At 39.2% G+C, this 23657-nt stretch overlaps 1 protein-coding gene across 1 annotated transcript in view; it reads right to left on the bottom strand.

The window, feature by feature from the left end:
• ATAT1 (alpha tubulin acetyltransferase 1) overlaps window positions 1-23657 on the bottom strand; it is a 920612-nt gene that overhangs the window by 584779 nt on the left and 312176 nt on the right. Inside the window, exon 4 of the mRNA XM_044084476.1 lies at window positions 21776-21833. Within this exon, the coding sequence (XP_043940411.1) occupies window positions 21776-21833 (58 nt within the window). The remainder of the gene's footprint in view (window positions 1-21775; window positions 21834-23657) is intronic.

Raw genomic sequence — 23657 nt, 5'->3', positions numbered from 1 at the left:
TAAACTGAAATCACATCCAAGGGAAGAGAGTCCTGGAAGGACTGCAGTGCTAGGAGGACTGCTCTAATCTCCAAGATACTGATGTGAAGACTGGCCTTTAGATGAGACCATGTGCCTTGGACTGTCCTTCCCAGACAATGCCACCCACAAAAGGAGAAAGGCATCTGTAATCAGTGTGGCTTGATGGGACAACTGAGTGAAAGAATGTCCTTGCAGAAGGAGAGGGGGAGTTATCCACCAATGAATGTGCTCCTTGCAAATGTTTGTAAGAATGATATGGGTATGGTTGCCGCCTGTTTGACCACTGTACTGCTAATGCCCACTGAAGTACTCTCATGTGAAACCTGGTGAATGGGACTACATTTATACAGGTAACCATGGAACCCAAAAGTTGGAGAGCCAACTTAGCTGGTGGCTTCTTGTGTGAGTAAACCTGCTGGGCTTAAGAATGAAGGGATGATATTCTTGACTGGGGAAGGTACACAATGAGAGTTGTCATATCTAAAAGACCTCCAATGAACTCCAGAGACTGTGAAGGCTACAGCTAAGACTTCTAAAAGTTTACTGGAATCCCCAGGTGTGCACAAAGGTAGAAGTAGGAGTCCCTGTCAAGGAAGAGTAGATCCCTGGATGGGGCAGTTATGAGCCAGTCACCCACATAAGGAAACACCCGGAATCCCTGCAGTTGTACATGAGCTACTACTACTGCCATGCATTTGTTAAACACCTGGGGGCTGTACACAGTCCAGACAGCAGAGCTATGAACTGGTAATTGACTAGCTACCACCTGGAAGCTGAGATACTTCCAGGAGCACCTGTCTATTTTGATGTGATAGAATGCATCCTGAAGATCTATCAAGCACATCCAGGCATTTCTCTTCAACAGTGGGAGAATAGACTGAACAGTGACATGAATTTGGTCTGAACAACAAACTTGTTCAACTGACTTAGATCCAAAATTAGTCTTAGGTCCCTGGTCTTCTTTGGCACTAAAAAGGATCTTGAATAAATTCTGGATCCTCATTGGTCTGGTGAGACCTCTTGGATGATTCAATTACTTAGAAGCTTCTCTATTTCTGAAGCTGCAAATTCCGTTTGTGAGGGTCGAATGGCAAGAATTTTCTTTTGAGGTGAAAGAGTAGAGTGAAAGGGAATGAGACAGCTTATGGTAATTATTCTTTACGCCCGTTTCTCTTGAGTGATGGTTGTCCAGGCCATGGGGTGCACAAGAAAAGAGCCCAGTGATTGCTTACAGAGTAGGACAGTCAGGCAACCTTTTAGGAGTGCCGAAAGTGCTTCTTGGAGAATGTACCCCTGATGCACTCTGCATCTTGGGCAACATCCACTGTTAGAACCCCCCCCCCCTCCACCATGGGAAGCTCATGCTCCAGAACCGTCAGCTGAATAATCTTGAGATTTTTCAGAGCCACATTCTATTCTCCGCCTTCTGATTTGTGATGAAGGTCCTCTGGGGAGTTGAGAATTTTTTCCCCATGGCAGATAAGGATCTGATATCTTGTTTACTTCTGTAAATGGTCTCTTTAACTTTTGAACCAAATAAAGTTGATCCATCATGAGGAGCATTGACGAAAGATGCCTTGAAGTGCTCTGTAAAATTGCAAAGCCACATCCATGTATGCATTCTGATGGAAACACCTGTGCTGGCTGCTCTAGATGCCCCCTCTATGGGGGGGAAATAAGATTTATAGATGCATTAGACAGGGATATTATGGTAGACAACTGAGAATCACACGTCTTTTAATGATCTGCAGACAAGGTCGCTGGAAGAGAAGTGGAGATCTCCTTGACCAAATCTCTTTGAAAACAACTGATTTGTGCCAGATAGTTAAGTTTACTCATAGAAAAAGTAAATGAGGCATAGACTCACTTCCCCAATCTGCCCAGAGCATAAGATTCTCTATTTGGCAGGCGGACAGAGGAGATCTCCTCAGCGAGCTCCTTTACGATGGATGCCACCACAACCAGGGAATTAACTGCCCACACTGTTGACAAAATTAAAAAAAAAAATGATACAGATTATATGATTTAATCCACTGCTGCAAACATTTTTGTTGGCTTGCCCAAGGCAGAAAACAAAACTTCTTTGCTAACACACATAGAACTTTCTTTTTTTTAATTCATAAAATTCTTCTGTACAAGCTTAAATGTGATTTAATATCCTCAAGGTACTTTACTTTTCCTACAAGACTACGGCCTTGCCCCTTTAAACTTTAATTACCTGCAATTTGATTAATTTACACCACTGACAAATTGTTTTAGGACACCAATAAAGGACCAATGTGAATGTATGAAGATAGCACACCTGCTGAGAATACTATGCTATTCAATAATATGAAATGCTAAACTCTCTTTGTGATGTCTCTGATACATTCTAATTTAGTAATGGAAGATATAATATTTGTAATATGTCACCATGTACTATCTTCTGCATGCTGTACTCCTTACCTACATGTTTTATGTGGTCTGTATATAGTTTGGACTTCCCATATCACAGAATGGTGACTGACAAAGTTCCACAGAGCTAGCCCATGCACTTGGTTAAATTCACAATAAAGCAAATTAATAAAATTGAGCTGGAACACCAAGTGCAGTATAAATCGCTGTTTACTGACAATACATTTGTACTGCAATACCTCCACTGAGGATTAAGTCATACCTCTTAATTTATTTACTCAAGAATGCTGGACAAAGCCAAAAATAATTGGGGGGGGGGGCAAAATCAAGGATAAACTTTAAATATTACTCTAATTCATTTAAAAGTTAATAGAACAACCTCACCATGCATTTTTCTGAACAATAAGTAAGGAACACTAATGCCTGGTATTATTAACTGACTGTAAGCCTCAGTAATTTACCGGAAAAAATACAAGAGACAGGGCAAAAACATCAGGCAAAATCAGGGACATTTTACACAATTCTGGAGAGCTGATGTGGGGTAAACTGAAATAGTGGAATGTTACCAGATGTATCTTATATATTGCAAGAAGATATAATATTGAGATTTTAATACATTAATCTGGCAATAACATGCACATCAAGAGTTAAGTCTGCTTTAATACTTTAGTTTGTTGAAAGTTATTTGTGTCTCTAACACAAAATTAAAATCCCAAGGTGGAGCCACCGGTTTACTTGGCAGCCTCTTATGCAAAACCCCTTACAGGAACATTTTGACATGAGACTGCCTTGAAAGAGGAGAATCTATGGGCAGATATGCTGAAATGGAAGATAAATGAACCTTAGTGGAGGAATAAGAAAGGCCACAGGATAGCAACTTACACAAATACTGTAAAACCAGAGAACAACTAGCCCTGAATGGGTGCTAGTTATTTTGTTGGAACCAACTACAAAAACCTTTTCTGATTACTAATATATGATTTTCTAGTAGCAGGCTTTCTTGCCTCCATTAGTACCTGCTACATGTCCTCAGCAAACAGGTGACTAAAAGGAATTAAGATCTTAACATCCAGACATTCAACAGAAAATTATTGATATCAGAGTATATCAAACACCCCTGTTCTTGTGTCAGTAGATCCAGTGTGTGAAGAAGCTTGTGGTAAGTGCCCCTGGCCATTTCCAAAAGAAGTGAAAACCACAGTTGCCTAGGCCAGAAGGGAGTCACCACAGTGATCATGGGGGATTCCTTCTGAAACTTCAGAAGTACCCTGGATATTGTAGTGGAAAGGGTAGAAAAGCATACAGGAACATTCCTGTCCAAAGAAAAGAAAAGAAAAGAAAAGGCATCTGTCTTCCAGGCCTACTTGTACAGAATGAAAAATATATTCCACAAATCCACCACTTCAACAAACTAAATACTAAAAAAACAAAAATAGCAGAAACACAGCAGAACTGTTTGACTTTCCTTTACTTCAACACACTGGTACCTTGGCCATTCACCTTCAACGGACAATATACAATTACAAACAACCATCTGTATATACAAAGGTTCAAACTCCAATTAATACAATTAAATAACTAATTGAAAAATTGCATCTTGTTTAAAATGCTTCATACACATTAAAAAGTACTACATGAACATTTTATTAAATACAGCCATCCTAAACATTTTAAATAACTAATTTTAAACTATTTTTAATATAAACTATCAAACATTAATTGATGAACTTTTTAAGAAATATAGCTAACATTTATAACTAATGTTTATAACAGACTAAGTGAGCATGACAGTAAAAACCTCATTAATGCATACATTTATAAATTAATAAATATGAAATGTTTATAAATTTCATATATTTAACTCAAGGTTAAGACCCCTAGGAAACAATGTTCCATAGTTGAGAATGAACTTACTTTCTAACTCATTCAACCTCCTCACCATATCACTCCCCCTAACCAACGCAGGTTGTGCCAAAATGCTAAAGAAAAAGGAACTAGTGCTACCCCCATGAATATTCACAAAATACTTAGCCACTGGACTCTTAAAGTTTCCATTGATAATGTCCCTCAAATGTTCCATGATCCTAACCTTTACAGCTCTTTTTGTCTGACCAATATACCATTTTATATTTGTGCAACCACACCCCACGATATAAACTACCCCACAAGAATTACATCCAAAATTGCCCGTGCAGGTGAATTTTCTACCCTTAATAAATATACCAGAAATATTTTTAATATATCTACATACCTTACAGCGTCTACAAGCAGAAACACCTACATCAGCTTTAGGGCCTCTGGTTAAGGGCATATTCAATAATTCTTTTAAATTGGCATATCTTGTTGTGTCTTTCGGCTTTTCCCAGTTAGGGGTCGCCACACCGGAACTCCGGTCCGCTAATGATTGGTAGTTGATTTTTACGTGCCGAGTTACCAGCCCTGATGCACAACCTTCAACGAAGGTATGCCCATTCATGCATGTCTCCACGCAGAAGACGCTCTAGCTGAGAATCGAACCGGACAGCGTCTTACTGTGAGGCGAAAACGCTACCGCAGCACCAGCACCACCGCGGTTAAATTGGCATATCTACCATTTGAAAATCTAACATATTTTGGAAACAAATTGCTAACTGTGACATCTTCACAGATAATATACCAGAGGTCCAACAGCGCCCTTTTCATTACCTCTGAAAAACCAGAGTATCGAGAAACAAAGAATAGCATTTTTCCATCAGAAGCACTGGTAACTGAATCCCTGTTCATAACAAATTTACAGCTTCCCATAGCTTGTTGCCCAGATTTTATTTCCAATGCTTCAATAAACACCTGATGTAATATTTCATATTTATTATTTTATAAATATATGAATTAATGAGGTCTTTACTGTCATGCTTACTTAGTCTATGAGCATTAGTTATAAATGTTAGATATATTTCAAAAAGTTCATCAATTAATGTTTGATAGTTTATATTAGAAATAGTTTAAATTTAGTTATAGTATTTAATAAAATGTGCATGTAGTACTTTAAAAAATGTGTATGCAGCATTTTAAAACGATGCCATTTTTCAATTAGTTATTTAATTGTATTAATTGGGGTTTTAACCTTTGTATATAAAGATGGTTGTTTGTAATTACATATTGTCCTTTGAAAGCGAATGGCCGAGGTACCAATGTGTTGAAGTAAAGGAAAATCAAACAGTTCTGCTGTGTTTCTGCTTTTTTTTGTTTTTTTAGTATATGGTTTGTTGAAGTGGTGGATTTGTGGAATATATTTTTCATAATGTCTTTGGATGTGGCAGACGCAGTTCCTGGGGTATTTCAAACTCCAACGGATGTTAACAAGCTATTGTTTGCTGAACTGATTAAGGAACGTGAGGCTAAGCTTGCAAATCATGATTTCTGGCAAGCATCTGGTGAGATGGACTGTAACTTTCATTTTATTCAACTTGAGCGATTAATGATAAAAGAATTAAATCTCTATTATAATACTAAGTTGCGTGAGAAATATATCGTCATGAAAGTAATGCCAAGGGGTTTAAGGATTGACAAGCTGCCGGCCGGCAATTTCACGGAAGATGAGCAAGACCTGCTGCATGAATGGAGGCAAGTTTCAACTGACTGCACTTTAGGGTGGATTTGTGTGTTGGCAAAAAGAAACAACAGGAATAGTGAGAAGCTTCAACAACAAATTGTTGATTTGCAACAGAAATTGCATGCCTCCATTTCCGGTGAGTCTTTCACTAAGAAAATAAATGAGCTGAATAGCAAATTGGGTGAATATGAGCTAGAGGTAACTGATAGAAAGAAAAAGAAGCTCCTATGTGATATGAATGACTTTGGCAATGGTTCAGTCTTTGGCTGGCAGTGTAACTCCCGTTCGATGAGAAGCAGGAAGAAAGGTGGTCAATTGTCAGTATTACGTGAATCTTCAGCCTCATCATTAGACATTTCTTCTAAAAAAAAGTGTTTCTTTTGAAACTATAGATGGTGAAATCGTTTTAGATTCTCCACAAGCACAGGTTAGTGAAAGTATGGTGGCTGGAACAACTGTTCAGCAGCAGGGAGAGTGGAGAAAGAGTCATTACAAGGGGAAGAAGGATCGCTGAACTTTCTTGCTGAATTGTACAATGGTGAAAAAAGTGTTACCAGCTGTTGGAAAGAAGAAACTTTGTGCTTACCTTTTGGAATGTTAAATAGGGAACAAAACGTTGCTGCTTTTTCAGAAGTGGCAGTTGATGCCAATTTGGACTCGTAATTTTTCTAATGTAAGTAATTATGTGTTTCAAGAATCTGATACTTTAAAAATAATTCATTTGTCAAATATGCAGTTATGCTGCTCAGCTATTTCTTTGTTAATGAAGGGTACTAAGTTTGTGCCTTTTAAGGTTCCTTCATTGGCAGATGAATTGACTGAAGCTAACAAGTTTTGTAGAAAATTGCATCTTACTGTATTTTTTGACAAAGATAAAAATGTTGTTAAAGATGAAGTTAATTTAATTGAGGATGATTCGATTTTGAATGTTTCTATTTATGATGTCCCTGGTGATGAAGAAATGTTTTTGTTCATGATTTTGAATGTGATGTTTCTACAAATTAGGAGATTGGTTCTGATGTTGAGGGTTTTTCTATTGGTTATGAGAAATTGTTGGTTCCCCATTTATCTGTTGTGAGCAGTGTTATGCCACCAAAGCTTTCATCTGTTGTAATTCTTTTTGAGCAAATGCTCTTTAGAAGAATTGAACATGATTATTGGATGTTTGTAAGGGTAAAAAAACTTTTAACATCACTAAGTGTGAATGGGAAAGTTTGAATGGATTAAGGGCAAAATTGAATGATTAAGTGTTTAGGCAGGCAGACAAGGGGGGCAATTGGGTTCTTATGAACAAACAAGAATACGAGAAAATGGTTTATCATTTATTAGATGTTAGAGAAGACTACATTAAACTAAACCATAACCCAGTTAATGAATATAATACTGAGTTGTTGGAGATTTTGGAAAGAGGAGAGTGTCTGGGCTTCCTGACTAAGGAGAATGTTAGGAAATTTTATGCTGCAAAACCTGTTGATCCAATGTGTTATGCATTGCCTAAAATACATAAAAATATAAGTAGCCCGCCTGGTAGGCCCATCATCTCAGGGGTAGGTTCGTATTTACAAAATGTGGGTTTGTTCTTGGATTCCTTATTGAAGACATATTTAAGTAAGATACCTGCTCACATGTTAAAAATACTGAAGAGTTGTGCAAGGTGTTCAATGCAGTGGAATGGTGTGATGATTGTTACTGGGTTGTTGTAGATGTAAATTCACTTTATACCAACATTCAGACCAAATGGGGTCTTGATGCCATTTGGAACATTATGAGTGATGGGCCTAAAACTGCTTTTGTAATCCAGCTGCTTGAATTCTGGCTTACTCATAATTACTTTAAATTTGGTGGTGATGTATTTTTCCAACATAAGGGAACAGCTATGAGGGCTTCCTATGCTTCAACGTATGCTATCTTGTATATGGAGTACTTTGAAAAGTTGTTCATTTATTGTTCTGAAATTTTTAAAAAACATATATTGATTTACAAACGCTTTATAGATGACCTTATTTTTTTGTGTAGGGGTGATGTTAGTGAATTTGATCATTTTTTTAGCGGGTTAAATTCAAATAATCATGTTTTAAAGTTTTCTATGAAAAGAGGTGAATCTTGCATTCAATTTTTGGATGTAGTACTTTATGTGGATAACAGCAATAGAATTCAGTACAAACCATTTAGGAAGAACACATCAGTTAACAATTTCTTGCATGTGGGTAGTATGCATCCTCCCCACTTGTTAAAATCGTTGCTCCTGGGTGAATTTAAGCACATTTGTCAAAACACTTCTGAAGAGAGATTTAAAAATAAATTTGTGAGGGAAGCTAGTGACAGACTTGTTAAGCGGAGATACAAGGTTGAACATTTAAATCAGGCGTTTAATGAGGCACTGGAAATAAAATCTGGGCAAAAAGCTATGGGAAGCTGTAAATTTGTTATGAATAGGCATTCAGTTACCAGTGCTTCTGATGGAAAGATGCTCCTCTTTGTTTCTCAATACTCTGTTTTTTCAGAGGTAATGAAAAGGGCGCTGTTGGACCTTTGGTATATTATCTGTGAAGATGTCACAGTTGGCAATTTGTTTCCAAAATATGTTAGATTTTCATATGGTAAATATGCCAATTTAAAAGAATTATTGAATATGCCATTAACCAGAGGCCCTAAAGCTGATGTAGGTGTTTCTGCTTGTAGACATTCTGAGGTATGTAGTTATATTAAAAATATTTCTGGTATATTTATTAAGGGTAGAAAATTCACCAGCAGGGGCGATTTTGGATGTAATTCTTGTGGGGTAGTTTATATCGTGGGGTGTGGCTGCACACATGTAAAATGGTATATTGGTCAGAGAAAAAGGGCAGTAAGGGTTAGGATCATGGAACATTTGAGGAACATTATCAATGGAAACTTTAAGAGTCCAGTGGCTAAGCATTTTGTGAATATTCATGGGGGTAGCACTAGTTCCTTTTTCTTTAGCATTCTGGCACAACCTGCATTGGTTAGGGAGGATGATATGGTGAGGAGGTTGAATGAGTTAGAAAGTAAGTTCATTCTCAACTATGGAACATTGTTTCCTAGGGGGTCTTAACCTTGAGGTAAGTATATGAAATTTATAAACATTTCATATTTATTAATTTATAAATGTATGAATTAATGAGGTTTTTACTGTCATGCTCACTTAGTCTAGTCTGTTATAAACATTAGTTATAAATGTTAGATATATTTCTTAAAATGTTCATCAATTAATGTTTGATAGTTTATATTAGAAATAGTTTAAAACATCTGCAGTGGTGCAGCGGTAGCATTGTTGCCTCACAGCAAGAGGTTCTCCAGTTCGATTCTCGGCTGGAGTGCGGGGAGTGCCTTCTGTGTGGAGTCTGCATGTCCTCCCTGCAGTTGGGTGGGCATTCAAAAGACATGTGTAAATGGGTGTGCCTTCATTGAAGATTGAATGTTGAGCTGGCACCTCGGTATTTGTGAAAGTCTCCTGCCAATCATTAGTGGACCGGAGTTCCGCTGTGGCAACCCCTAACCGGGAAAAGCCGAAAGACAAAGAAGGATGGCTGCATTTAATAAAATGTGCATGTAGTACTTTAAAAAATGTGTATGCAGCATTTTAAACAAGATGCAATTTTTCAATTTTTCAATTAGTTATTTAATTGTATTAATTGGGGTTTGAACCTTTACATATAAAGATGGTTGTTTGTAATTGTATATTGTCCATTGAAGGCGAATGGCCGAGGTACCAATGTGTTGAAGTAAAGGAAAACCAAACAGTTCTGCTGTGTTTCTGCTTTTTTATTTTTTTAGTACTACTTGCACAGTGCCCTGGAACAGAATCTTTACAGTTGATCGTTCAAAGAGAAGGCAAAAAGGTCTACTTAAGGAACTCCCAACAGATGGATCAAATAATGGAAGGTCCCCTTATCTAGTACTTTCTATTTGTGAGGGTCTACCCTGATCCTGTTCAACTTGGCTGGCACACAAGTTTGCTCCGATGGAATGTAGGATGCTTGTAGAGTGAAAGTGTGTTGTGAAGCTATATCCCAAGCTAACATGTCTAGCCTGCAAGGGGATACGATTTGGTCCCCTCTTGCTTGTTGATGTACCACATATCTGTGGTATTGTCAAGAATCACTTTGAAAAGGTTCTGGAAGCTAAAGATGGTTCAGAGAGTTGAGTGCCTTGATCAGGGCAAGCATCTCTGAGATATTTATGTGGTTATGACTGTCCCTGGTGTCCCACACCCTGCACTTTTATCCCTCTTGAAACTGCTTCCCATGCAAAGTCCAAAGCGTCTGTGGTAACTGACTGTTTTGGAGCAGAGAGGAAGAAGGGGAGACCTGGATTTAAGGATATCTGTTGTCTCCACTAAAAGATTTCCCTTCTGACAAGCCCCAGTACTTGGATTTGAAAAGACAAAAGGTGTTGGTGTTGGGACCAAAGAGATTTCAGATCCCATTGTATCAAACACTTGCTAGTCATCTATCTCCTGATACCTCTAATCTACTTCCACCTACATCAAATTCACCTCCTACCCTCCACTTACAACCTGTCTCTACCTCCTTTATCACATCACTGCTCCAAAAGTTAAAACCTACCACTCCCTCTGCAGACAAACTGCCTGCAGAATTCCTGCAGGTAGGTGCCAAAGCCTTAGCCTACCCTATTTCAATCCTGATTAATAGATCTATAAAAGAAGGAATCTTCCCCTCTATCTGGAAGATATCTCATATCATCCCACTACATAAAGGGGGAAACTCTAATGAATTCTCCAACTTTCGACCAATAGCTCTCCTCTCACCAATAGCAAAAATCATGGAAAAATGTATTCACAAACAAATACTAAATCACCTTCTCAACAACAACCTACTTTCTAACTGTCAGCATGGTTTCAGACCCTCACACAGTACCACCACTGCTTTACTCTCCTTCACTAACTCCATTAACATTAACCGCAACAAAAACTATATATCATCCTCAGTCTTCATCGACCTATCCAAAGCTTTTGATATGGTGAATCATAAACTTTTACTACATATCCTAAAATCTCTAGCTCTTGATCATCTTGCCTTGTCCTGGTTTGCATCTTACCTAGAAAATCGTCAGCAGGCAGTACTTTGGAAAAATTCACTTTCTAATCTTCTACCTATCTCCTTAGGCGTACCTCACGGCTCTATCCTAGGCCCTCTGCTATTTTCAGTCTTTATTAATGACCTTCAATCTGCTATTCCCATATACTACCTGTATACAATATGCAGACGACTCAACTATAATCTGTACCGCTAGCTCTCAAACTGAACTCCAGTCACTTACTCAAAAAGCTTTTAACGCTGTAGAACAATGGTTCTCTTACCGCTGTCTACTCCTTAACCCCAAGAAAACCAAACTATTACTTTTTTCACCTACTCGGAAATCTACTCCACCTTACTTTACTCTTACGTCCACTGACGGAACACTCATCTCTCCTGACTTGACCACAAAACTATTAGGAATAACTATTGATAATAACCTCAACTTCGACTCTCACATCAATAACACCATAAAATTAGTTAATAAAAAATAGGATCCTTTTATAGAATCAAACCTTTCCTAACACCTACAGCAAGGTCCACCATTGCTAGATCTCACCTAATCTCCACTCTTCTCTATGCTTCCCCCATTTACACTAATCTTTCCAAAAACAACATGAAGAAACTAGAAACATCCTATCATAACATAGCTAGATTCACTGCTGGATCTCCTTTTCGAACTCATCACTGCTTGAACCTAAAAGAACTAGGCTGGATAGAACTTCCTAACCAACTTATACTTCAACAGATCTTAATTGCTTATAAGATTCTATATCAGCCAACCAACACACCAATACTTTCTAGCCTTATTTCTCCATACAACAACCTGAAACAACTACGTTCTTCTAATAAACTTCTGATTAATATTACCAAACCTAACAATAATGGAGGTGACAGTTTATTCTCCAACTCTGTTGGAAAAACATGGAATAAACTACCCTCTGATATCACTTATTTAACCTCTTTCCAACTTTTCAAATACCAACTAAAAGTTTATGTCAATAAACACTGGCTTTGCTCCTGCACTAATCCAGACTAATGCTAACTCTTTTCTCTACCATTACCCTTGTTAACAAAAAAAAAAAAAAAAAAAAATTAATTTACAATTTTATATTTTATTTTTTATCTGTTTTATTTGCTATGTTTCTTATGTAACCTTTTATGCCTTTTTGTGAAAGTGTACAACTAATGGAGCTTTTCTCCCCGGGCCTCTACTGAAAATGGACATATATCCAGTTGGACTAGCCCGGTCAACAAATGTAAAATAAAATAAATAAATAAATAAATGACAATCATAGATGCCATGAGATCTAAAATTGTGACGTATTCCTTCACAGTGACCTAAATCTGAGTGGAAAACCTTAGAAACAGATCAAATAAGGGTCTATTTTTATCTGTGGAAGAAAAGCTCTTTGTACTGAGGTGTCTAGCTGACATCCCAGGGTCACAATCCTGTATGAGAGAGTCAGGAAAGACTTTTAACTGTTCTCTTGGAATCTCAGCTTGTGTAATACAGCTCTTTCACCCAAGAGGGAGATTCCTGACATTTAAAAAAAGACTTTGCAAAGTTAAGCAAGCCGTTTAAATATGGAAAAATGTAGATACCCTGTAATGGGCTATAACTGGAGCTAGACACTTTTTAAATATTCTTGGTGCGGTGGATAGTTCAAAGGGTAAGGTAGATAACTGATAATGTAATCCAGACATACAAAACCTTAACAAATGTTTGAAGTCTGGATGAATAGGGATGTGATGATAAGCATTTTATAAGTCTAGTGTTACCAGGAAACTTGAAAGTAACAGATTGTTCAGTGACATCATTTTGAATTTGGGCACTATTACAAACAGGTTTAGGAAAGAAAGATTCAGAGCTAGTCTCTAAGCATTTTCTTTCTTTGGCGCCAGGAATGTCCTTGAATAAAAACTCTTCCCCACTTGGGAAGGAGGAAATTATTTTATCAGTCCTTGGGACAGCATAGGTTCATAGGTAAGTATTAGGCTATTGGCCCTACGGCCTATACAAGCCTGGCCAAAATGGTACCCTGACTTTTGCCACCCAAGAAAATTACTTTCCTGTGCCCCTTTCGAGCAGAGCCACAGAGGTGATCCCCGGGGTGACTTTCCTATTTCCCATCCAATCATCAAGATTTTTCTTGAATAGTGCTAATGAGGAGCTTTGTTTGATATAGATAGGTAGTTTGTTCCAGAGTATGGGAAGTCTCTGGGACAGAAATCTTTCCCTCCAGCATGTTCTGTTTATTGTGGTGACAAGGTTTAGGTCCCTAGAGTGTGTAGCTCGGAGGGATTGGGATTTCTTTAAGTGCAACATGTCCAACAGCTCTGGGTTTGACATAGCTTTGTATGTTAGGCAGAGATCACCTCTGAGTAGGCGATATGCGAAGGAGTAAAGCTGGAGATTTGTGAGACGGTCTGCGTAGGGCATCTGTTTGAGGCCAGTAATCCTCTTTGTGAGGTATTTCTGAGGCCTTTCCAGTTGTTGTAGATGCCTTGTGAGGTACATACCAAAAGGGGCGTTGTACTCTATAATAGGTCTAATGAGTGATGAGTACACGGGAACAATGACCTCTTTTTTCCTGGATGAGAAACCTTTTGTGATGAGGTGTGCCATGTAGAAGGATTTCCTGACTACTGTGGCGATGTGATTATCAAAGGAAAGACTACTGTCCATCTGTCCCAAGGTCTCTTATCACACTTTCGGTGTTAAGTAGACTACCACCTATGTGGTGGCTCATGGGTACAGAGTTTTTACCAAAGGGGATGACGATGCATTTTTTGGCATTGAGCTTGAGGCCATGGCTTTGACATCAGGCATCTGTGTCAGTGAGGCCCTTTTGTAGGATGCCCACATAGTTAGGAGTTTCAATTATGGCTCCTAGTTTGCAGTCATCTGCGAACTTCGTTAGTCAAAGACCTTCTGTGATAGTCTGTACTTCAGAAAAGTAGAAACGAAACAGGAGAGGACCCAGGACTGAACCCTGTGGTACTCCACTTGTCTCTGGTCTGAAGTTGGATTTGGAGCCTGTTACTTTCACAGTGTGGTTTCTGTCAGTGAGCCAGTTGGCAACCCATCTTGTGACATAGGGATTTATACCTAGTTTAGTGAATTTATCTATAATTCCAGAGTGGGGGATGGTGTCAAAAGCCTTGGCGAGATCTAGACAGGCTGTGTGAACCACCTTACCCACGTCTACGGCTTTGGTGACTGCTTCAAAGAAGTCAATCAGGTTTAGGAGACATGATCTACCTTTTACAAATCCAAACTGGGTGGGGTCCAGAATTTGGAGATTACTAATGCCTTTGTTTATACGTTCTATGATGACACGTTCCATAGCCTTGCAGTCCAGGCTTATTAAGCTAATGGGGCAGTAGTTCCCTGGGTCCATGGTGGCTCCCCCTTTGTGGAGTGGGATAACTGTCGCTGTGCGCCATTCAGTGGGCACAGAGCCTGAGGTGAGGCTATGATTGAACATGGTGCTTAGGTGGGGTGCCAGTTCATTCTGTAGTTCATGTAGAACGCAGCCTGAGATGTTGTCAGGTCCCATGGATGCTGTGTTCTTGGCTTTGGAGAGTGTAGTTTTTACCTGTGCAGTCATGATTACAGGAACCTTGCATTCTTCCGGTATAGAGATGGGCCCTTTAGGGGTGAGGGGAGTAAAGTTAGCACTGAACCTATCTGCCAGGATGTTGGCAATATCAGTTGGTTCTGTATATTTAGTGCCATTGTGCTGTAACTCAGAGCAGATCTGAGTGTTGCTACTGAGATTCTTGACATAGCTATAGAATATTTTGTGGTTGTCTTTAGAATCAGTGGCGATTTTGTTTTCATAACTAGCTTTGAAGGATTTTATGAGGGATCTCAGCTTCTTACTGAGGCTGACCAGGGAGTTCTTCCAGTCATGGGATTTTACTCTTTTTTGCAACAGTTTCTTTCTTTTGTTGTAGAGTTTGTTTATGTCAGGGGACCACCAGATTGGCTTCCTTTTTTTGGGGGATAGCGTCTTGGTTCTGTTAGGAATAACATGATCCATGCACTCGTGTAAGTGCTTATAAAGTGCATTTGTGTAGGATGTAGCAGTCATACCTCTATTGTCCATCTGCATGTGTGTAGTGAAGTTTGCCACTTCTGTCTTAAGAAGCGTGAAGTTGGCTTTGGAGAAATTTTTTATGGTGGTTTCCCTAATGGGGGGTGGGGCGGGATGTGGGTGTCTAAGCTGATTAGCTTGTGGTCGGATCTGACCAACAAGGAATTGATCTCTGGTGTCGAGGGGGGAGGGTGGCCTAATGGTTAAGGTGTTTACCTTACAAACACAAGGTGCAGGGTTTGACTCTCACAAGGGATAATTGGTTAGGCTTAAAATGGCTCACAAGGGCAGTTAGCCTAGTACTAATCTATGAACCTATGAACACTGGTTGCCCATGTTGGTAACAATCAGGTCTAGGATATTGCTGCCCCTGGTTGGGGTGTGGCTAAGTTGATCCAAGGCATTGGAATTTATTTCCAGAAAATATTGAGCAAAAGAGTTGGTACATGAGTAGTTTTCCCAGTTAATGGTTGGGTAGTTGAAATCATCCATTATTAGGGTGTTGGGTTGTACCCTAATATTTTCCAGTGTATCAAGAAATAAGGAGTGGAAATCCTGGGGCATGGTGGGGGATCTGTAGCAAATTACAATTTGGATTGCGGTCTTGCCCAGAGTTAGTTGCACTGGGATAATCTCGGCTGCATTATGCTGAGCAACTAGCCTGGAGGTGTGGATATCCTTAATGAATACGGGCACGCCTCCACCTTTAGTGTTTCGGTCCAGGTTAGGTGGCCAAAAGGTGTGGTATAAATTATAGCCTGGTAATGCAGAGGTACTCTCTGGATATGATGAAGAACAGGTGGAAACAAAGAGTCTGATCTGGAGGATGAAGAGTGACCTCCTTGAAAAGGAGGAATTTCCTCCCACTGCCATCTGTAACTTTGATGAATGATAGTCAGGACTCATTTCTGTGAAGCAATCTGTTGTCAAAGAGAAAAATGGAAATTAAGACTTTCAGGAAAAAATGTGGCCAGGGTGGGAGTGGGTCACAAGGTCTCTAGAATCATCATGCAGACATATTGGACTGTCCTTGGTTTTGGGAAGTTAGAGACTTCTTTTTGGAACTCCCTTGCCATTCCTTGTTAAATATCTATTTACCTGAACTCTACTGAGACTGTTTATTCTGTTTTCTGCCAAAAATGGAGGAGGAAAAAGAAAATCCCTTGGACAATTTGGAAAAGGAGAACTGAAAAATCTTACAGATTCCTTGGATCAGCTTGCCCCTTTCATCACACTTTTTGATCACCTCTGCAGCAGAGGGGCGAAACACTAAACCTCTATCCAAGGGAGAATCTAAAATTCTATTTTCTAACATCATCTGGAAGGTTCTGAGAATGCAGCCCTGCAGACATCCTTAAAATACCATAGCCCTGGAAGTAGTATCAACAGAGTCATACACATACTCTGCAAACAATCAGTAGTGACCTGTGCAAAGACTAAGTTAATTAAGGCAGTTGTTTTCTTCACAAGGAGAAACTGCGGATAAAATATAAATCATACTTTCACAATTTGTCAGAAACTTTAACATATGAACCTAACAATTCAAAATTCTTAAAACCAAAGTTACAGGAGTATACACTTTTTCCAATACCCATCAATCATTTTCCCATCCTTATCAGAAACAGTAGGACTGGAATTAATTAAGTGCTTAGCAGTGGAATCAATTAAGGCTATAGCTGCAGGGTCAGGTGTGGGAATAATGCATACAAATTTAAAAGACTGAGGAATTTTATTCATTCTATCGATCTTTTTAGGGGCAGCTGGCTTACTAACTGGAAGACTACAGAAAGCAACATGCATATCCTGTAAAGCTTACAGAACAGAAGGAATGGGTGTAGGTTCTGGAAAATCCTTCTGTAACAACTCAGTATTTTCTGATAGACTGAGAAATCTCACTGTTCTCTCACTGAAAACAGTGCCACATTCTATTAACAGTTTTAGAGAAAAACACCCCTCCACAGGGAGAATCAGAAATTGAGCTCTACTCTGAGTCTAAATCAAAAATCTGAGGAAAAAAAATGAATCTGTCCCTTTACCTTCCTGTTCAGATTTAGAATCTTGAATCTCTTCAGGAAAAGAGGAATCCTCTTTTTTTTTTACCAGAAACTACTTGGTGCAGTGGTTAACGTTGTTTCCTCACAGTAAGAGGTACTCTGGTTCAATTCTCATCTGGGGTGTCTACATGTCTTCCCTTCATTTGCGTAGGTTTCCTCCAGCTTCCTCCCACATTCTAAAGACATGCGTCTGGAGCATTTCTCACCAGAACTCCGCTGAAAATAGGCTCTGTCCTAGTTGGACTTTTCTGGTCAACAAATGTTATATATATAAATAAATAAATAAAAAAGAAGGATCAATAGCCTGAATTAAACCCTTAGCCGGATCTAGTACACTATTCCTATCTAAAAAAATTGAGGAGGAGGAGGAGTAGATACATGCTTAGTTTTTTGTTTCTTTTTTGACAGGAGAAAATGGGGCCAACTGTATTACTAATGGCAACAGCTGCTTCCCTAACATTCTGGCACAACAGGCAAACCTTCCCTGTTCCCTCTCCCAGGACCAACAAGAGTGGCTCTCCCTTGCCCACTGATGGGACTCCAACAGCTGCAGAGGACATGGCTAACCCCTGGTCCACAGTGGCTGTAGGTGCTACACCTGAGGGATCTGGGGTAAAAGATGAGTGGTCTGAGGTACAACAAATGGCCACTCAGAGTCACCCACCTGCTGCTGAGGGAAACTGCTAGCCTGCAGTGGTGGCAAAGGCTGTTTGCTTAACTTTTTGTTTTAGTGGCTGGAAGAAGGACCAACCAAGGTGCCACTAGTCTGTTATGTGTTCAAGCTGAAAATGGTGCCTCTTTCCCAGGGAAGACATGCAGCAAATGCTGGTAAAACCACCAGTCTACAAAAAGTTATTGTGTTTTTGTAACAGGAAAAAAAAACAATAAAAAACACTTTTAAACACTATGACAGCCTCACCAAGGAAAAATAAACATAATTTCTCCACAGAAAATATGCTTTCAGTTAGTTAACACTACTTTTAAACTGACAGAAAAAAACAAGCCCGTGATTTAAAAGTACGTCAGTCATGAGACAGAGGAAAGTAATAAAACATCAATTTAAGAAAACTGAATTTTTTCCCCCAAAGAGAACTTATCTGCCTAGCAAAGGATAGCACAAGCTGACAGTCAAGCCCTAAAAGCCTCAGAAAAGCGTATTCTTTGGTGGCAATAAAGCTCTGATGGGCTTTGTGCCCAAACTTGTATTTCAGTCAGCTCAGTTCAAGCTGCTTGACAGTTTGGGAGCATGAAAGGTGCCCTGAAGTTTTGGAAGCTGGCCAGCCATTATATCCTTGGCAAAATATAACTCATAACTAAGGCTAATGCAGAAATGATCAATATGATGAACTTCTAGAAGACACTGCACACATAGAGGCTGCTGGTTGTGGACTGGCCATCAAGAGAAAGGCACCTACCTGGGCAACATGGTGGTTCAGTGGTAAAGATCTTTGCCTCTCTGATCCTGTGTCTGAGATTCAGTCTTAACCTCTGGTCACTGGCTGTTTGGAGGTTGCACATTCTTTCCAAGTCTATGTGGGTTTTCTCTCTGTGTTCCCATTTTCTCCTAATCTCTTCAAAATGTGCTATTTGACTGGTTACACTAAAATGTCCAGACTTACTGCAGTTAGCCTTGTCTGTGTGGCCTGGGTCATGACTGAAAAGGATTTGAGAACCAGGTCACTTACCCAGTTAAAAGAATAAACAAAACAAATGGTACACAAAGGAGAGGAGACACTGGTTCTCCTGCACTACATGTGAGAAAAACCTGGTGTGGATTGAGGAAAGATTTATGAATATGATGGCTAAAATGGAAAACTGACATACCAAGGTCTGCTAAACAATGTTGCCACCATTATGATGACCTGGTGAAACACAATGAGAAGCAAAAAGAAGAGAGGTATAGGCAGAGAGGTCATCAGTACATAGTATCACGTTTTACATGCTACATGTTAACTTTTTCACTTAGTAGTTTCATATCATTCTACAATCAAGCCTGAGCTAAGAGATCAGAGTCAAAGCTGGCAGTTAATGTATAGTCATCTATACTAAGACTGCCACTGGGTGTATGCAGTAATCGAATATCTGGCTGAAGAAAACCATTGAAGCTGAAGCAGGATGTATGCTACATGAAATGGCACACATGCACCACTGCTGGAGTTCATGCAAACAACCATTGATAGTAAGACCGATGTAGCCATGCTGTGTGAGGCCATTGTGCAAATGCTTTTGCAGCTGTTAGCAATATATCTGCTAAAACCTGTCAATGTTTCATTTCTGTGTACAGATAACGGTAATGAGTTGTGCTGTGACTAAGTGTGGTGATACTTTCTTAAATGTGTATCAGTCAAACATAGTTATAGTACCTATATATGCAAGTATCATAATGGATCTTACGGGTATCTGCTTATGACTCACATTCAGCATAGCAGGACTAGGTGAAAAATAGAGTAGCACCTGGACACAGGAAGGGATGGCTTTCTGGTCAGCATGGTAAGTGGGACCCCCTTGTCATTAATATTCATATCTGGTTCTGATGTTTCACTTTACAGAAAGCATTCACTGGCCAATGCAGATGCTAAAAAATGGGATGACGTTTGCCCTTTGGCTAGTATAAATACAACTAAACTGGGTGCTTACGTATTATCGCAACCAGGTTCCAAATCTGTCATAATTCTTGAAATTATGGACAAACGACTCATTATCCTTAATTTCATGAATTCTGATAGATTACTAACCTGGATGTGATAATACCTAAGTACCGTTTTGAGATAGTAGTGGATCACTTTTATTGTAGTAGTTTGTATGCTGTATTTTTGCACCCGGTTACTTTCCTCGGGTGCATTCATCATGTGAAATCAAAATAAAATGTTTATTACCATGTGAAGAGTGTGTGATGTTGGTATACATTGTGGGTGTTTAGCATGTTTTACTGTATTGCAATTGGGAGAGAAGACTTCAACTTACGCAGAAAGGAGTGTGTTTATGCAGGGGTGGGTAAGCTTAAGATACTAAGTAGCTCTCTCTCTGACATCGGGTAATCACCCAGGAAGAGCAATAAGGCCCAAAATCGTCTTCCAGGCTGGCGTAATTTGGAGACGGAAGTATACTTCACATTAACTAAACATAGCCGCTTCAAACTATCCTTTTTTTGTTTTCCAGTACCCATTTTTTCCTGGATGGCTATGAAGTACAGACCCAGATATTATGGAAAAAAAGTGTATGGCAACTTACCCTGTTGACTTATGTTGTGTACTGTTTGCTACCACTGAAGACTATGCTGGTCATTTTCTTCGGAGTGGTAGCATCCTTAATGCAAGTGTGTAGCCACAAAATTGTGTTTTGATCTTTATTTCTCTTCCTGGGTAATTACCCAATGTCAGAGAGAGGTACACTCTGCTGCATAAACAGAATGACTCCTTTTGCCATAACATGAACAATTATGCCAGGTTCGGAACCTGGTTCAGATAATACATAAGTACCCTAAACTAAACTGATATTCTAGATTATTAGTAAATAAATCATGCTTTACTTTCTCTGTAGTAACACAGAAAAGGTGTTATAAACAGCGGTCAGATGAGGCATAGTGCACCAAAGCAGACAACTCATCCTTAATTCATGACTGCACATAGATTTTTTACAAAAAAACATAATACCAGATATTTGCCATATTTTCTCTTTTCATGAATTATGTTTATGTTTTCTTTTTAATAATAAATCACTTAGCAAACTCCCCTCTGTTCTCTCTACTCAAAATGTTATTTATTTTATTTTTAATACTTTTAACCATGCAGATGAGCCATCATGTAGCCTTTTCAACCATGGCCTAGGTTACAAAGGCAGGGATAAATACAGTACCTTTGAACAATTTAAGAAGCTAATTAAACAGTATACTTTGGGGAGGTGACAGGATGCAAAGAAAGCATACAAACTCCAGACAGCAGTCAGAGCTCAGGACTGAACCCCAGATCTTGGCTTTATAATGGAAAAAGAAATCCCAAAAACCATTAAGAAAGCCCACTACTTTGCCAAGACAGCAGCATAATTTCCTTCAGAGCAAGTACCCAGAAAAAAAGGGGAGTACAATGAGACCCAGACGGTGGATGATGTTTCCACAACCTGTTCAACACTAGAACATGGTGAGGCTACCATCAGGACTAGATAGCTGGTACGTCACTACCACCTCACCCCTAGCAGGTATGCAAAGCCAAAGTGCAAACTACAGAAAAAAAGTATAAATCAGGGCATCATGCAGGAATAAGACATGAAGCTGAGCTCTAAAGCATCTGAAAGCAACAATCACAAAAAAACAAAAAAAAAATCATTCTGTGATATTTAAATTAGTATTTTATGGTATCTCCATAATAGTCAGCAGTGTACAGTGCCATTTGCAAGTGACTGTTAATTAATAGGGAACATTTCCAAAACAGCCTTTGAAATAACAACACCGTATGTCAACTGAATAGTTAGAAAAGGAATTAATGAAAGTAAAAATGGCAATCAATGAATACAGAAAAAATTATACTTTACAAAAAAAAATTATACTTTACTCACCAAAACAAACAGTTTCTTGTATCCCACCTTGAGGAACCCAATCACTGCTCCTTTTCCCCTGAGACAGAAATAGGCATAAAAACATTACTGCTATGAATACCAAACAACTTCAACATAAATATGTCTCTTTAAGTAAAGGCTAGAGGCAGGTTGTGAAGCACCTAATCTCCTAAATTAGGTTTACTTATTTTTATTTTGTTAACTAGGTAAACCCCATTAAACCAAAGATTCTTTCATAGGAGTCACATGAGGAGAAAAGCACCATGATAAAAATCAAGACACTGCTTAGAAAAGCCAGTTAACCTAATCAGCAAGTCATAGGAAGGTTATTCATGTAGATGGGGATACCATAAAAACTGCAAAAAAAAAGCATAGGAAGGTAAAGTACAGTTGTGTAAGAACTTATCATAACAGTAGATGTCCTACTGATCACTGTTGCAGTATTCCTGACATATGAGTTGTTAACAGTGATGCCCGGCAAGGGTACCAAAGCTTTACCTTTCTGAGGTTATACGTCCAATGAGGAGAAAAGCACCATGATAAAAATCAAGACACTGCTTAGAAAAGCCAGTTAACCTAATCAGCAAGTCATGGGAAGGTTATTCATGTAGATGGGGATACCATAAAAACTGCAAAAAAAAAGCATAGGAAGGTAAAGTACAGTTGTGTAAGAACTTATCATAACAGTAGATGTCCTACTGATCACTGTTGCAGTATTCCTGACATATGAGTTGTTAACAGTGATGCCCGGCAAGGGTACCAAAGCTTTACCTTTCTGAGGTTATACGTCCAATGCATAACCTCAGCCCATTTGTGTTGGGGTATAAAGATGGACACACAAGCATGGCTCTCCAAGTCAGCATCCTGAAGACTACCGAGAGAGGTATACTGGTCAGCTAGGAGGGGTGTAGCTCGAATATGTAGGAAAACTCCCCCATTCCCATGTAATAGAGTAGAGGTTAAAGCAAAGGATGATAAGAATAGGAAAGAAGAAGTGAGGTAGAGAAGAGGGGATGGAGGGTGGGATGGAATACTGCAACACTGATCAGTAGGAAATTTATCGTTATGGAAGGTTCTTATACAAATACACTGTGTGCTAACTGAAATTACTGTTACAGTATTCCTGACATATGGGTAGTTCCCAGAACTGAAGGAGGAAGGAAGGAAGAGTGGATGGCTACTGAGAAGAACAATTACCAGCAGCCTGGACAGGACTGACCTAGCAAAGGCTGTCCTGGACCTGCAGAAAGCATCAATTTTGCAGTGTTTGGTAAAGGTGTGTAGAGATAACCAAGTGGCAGCCTCCAAGACAGACCTGGAGTCTACTCCTTTATTAAAAGCCCCTAAGAAAGCTACTGCCCTTGTTGAATGTGTTTTAGGACAGTCAGGTAAGGTCTTACCACAGTGCGAGTAGCATAAACAGATAGCATTAGACATCCAAGCTGCAGTAGTTTGTTTGGAGATCATCTAGACCAGTTTAGGGCTCATAAATGATACAAACACCCCCATGAAAGCTGCTGCCCTAGTGGAATATGCTTTAGGGCAGGCAAGTTAGGTCTTACCACAGGGTGAGCAGAAAGATATACCCTTAGAAATCCAAGCTGCAACAGTTTGTTTGGTCAGTCTTTCTGAAGGATTTAGTTTTGTCCATATAAAATCGGAGTTCCCTGTGAATGTCCAGATTATTTCCCCCATGTGTTGTGGATTGGGAAAGAAAGTGGGTAGGTTAATAGCCTGATTGAGGGACAGCTCTTTCATTCCTTAGGCATGAAGGGTGGATTAGCCCTGAGAGTCACCCTGTTCTTGTGAAAAATAAGTAAAGGGGGAATGGCCATGAAAACTTGTAGCTCAGAAGCCCTCCTAGTCAAGTACAGAATTTTAG

Source organism: Protopterus annectens, chromosome 9.part0 (assembly GCF_019279795.1).
Source record: "Protopterus annectens isolate FY-2018-M chromosome 9.part0, PAN1.0, whole genome shotgun sequence".
Taxonomy (NCBI): Eukaryota; Metazoa; Chordata; order Ceratodontiformes; family Protopteridae; genus Protopterus; species Protopterus annectens.
Note: the sequence above shows the minus strand (reverse complement) of the source record. Positions and strands in the feature narration are given on the sequence as shown.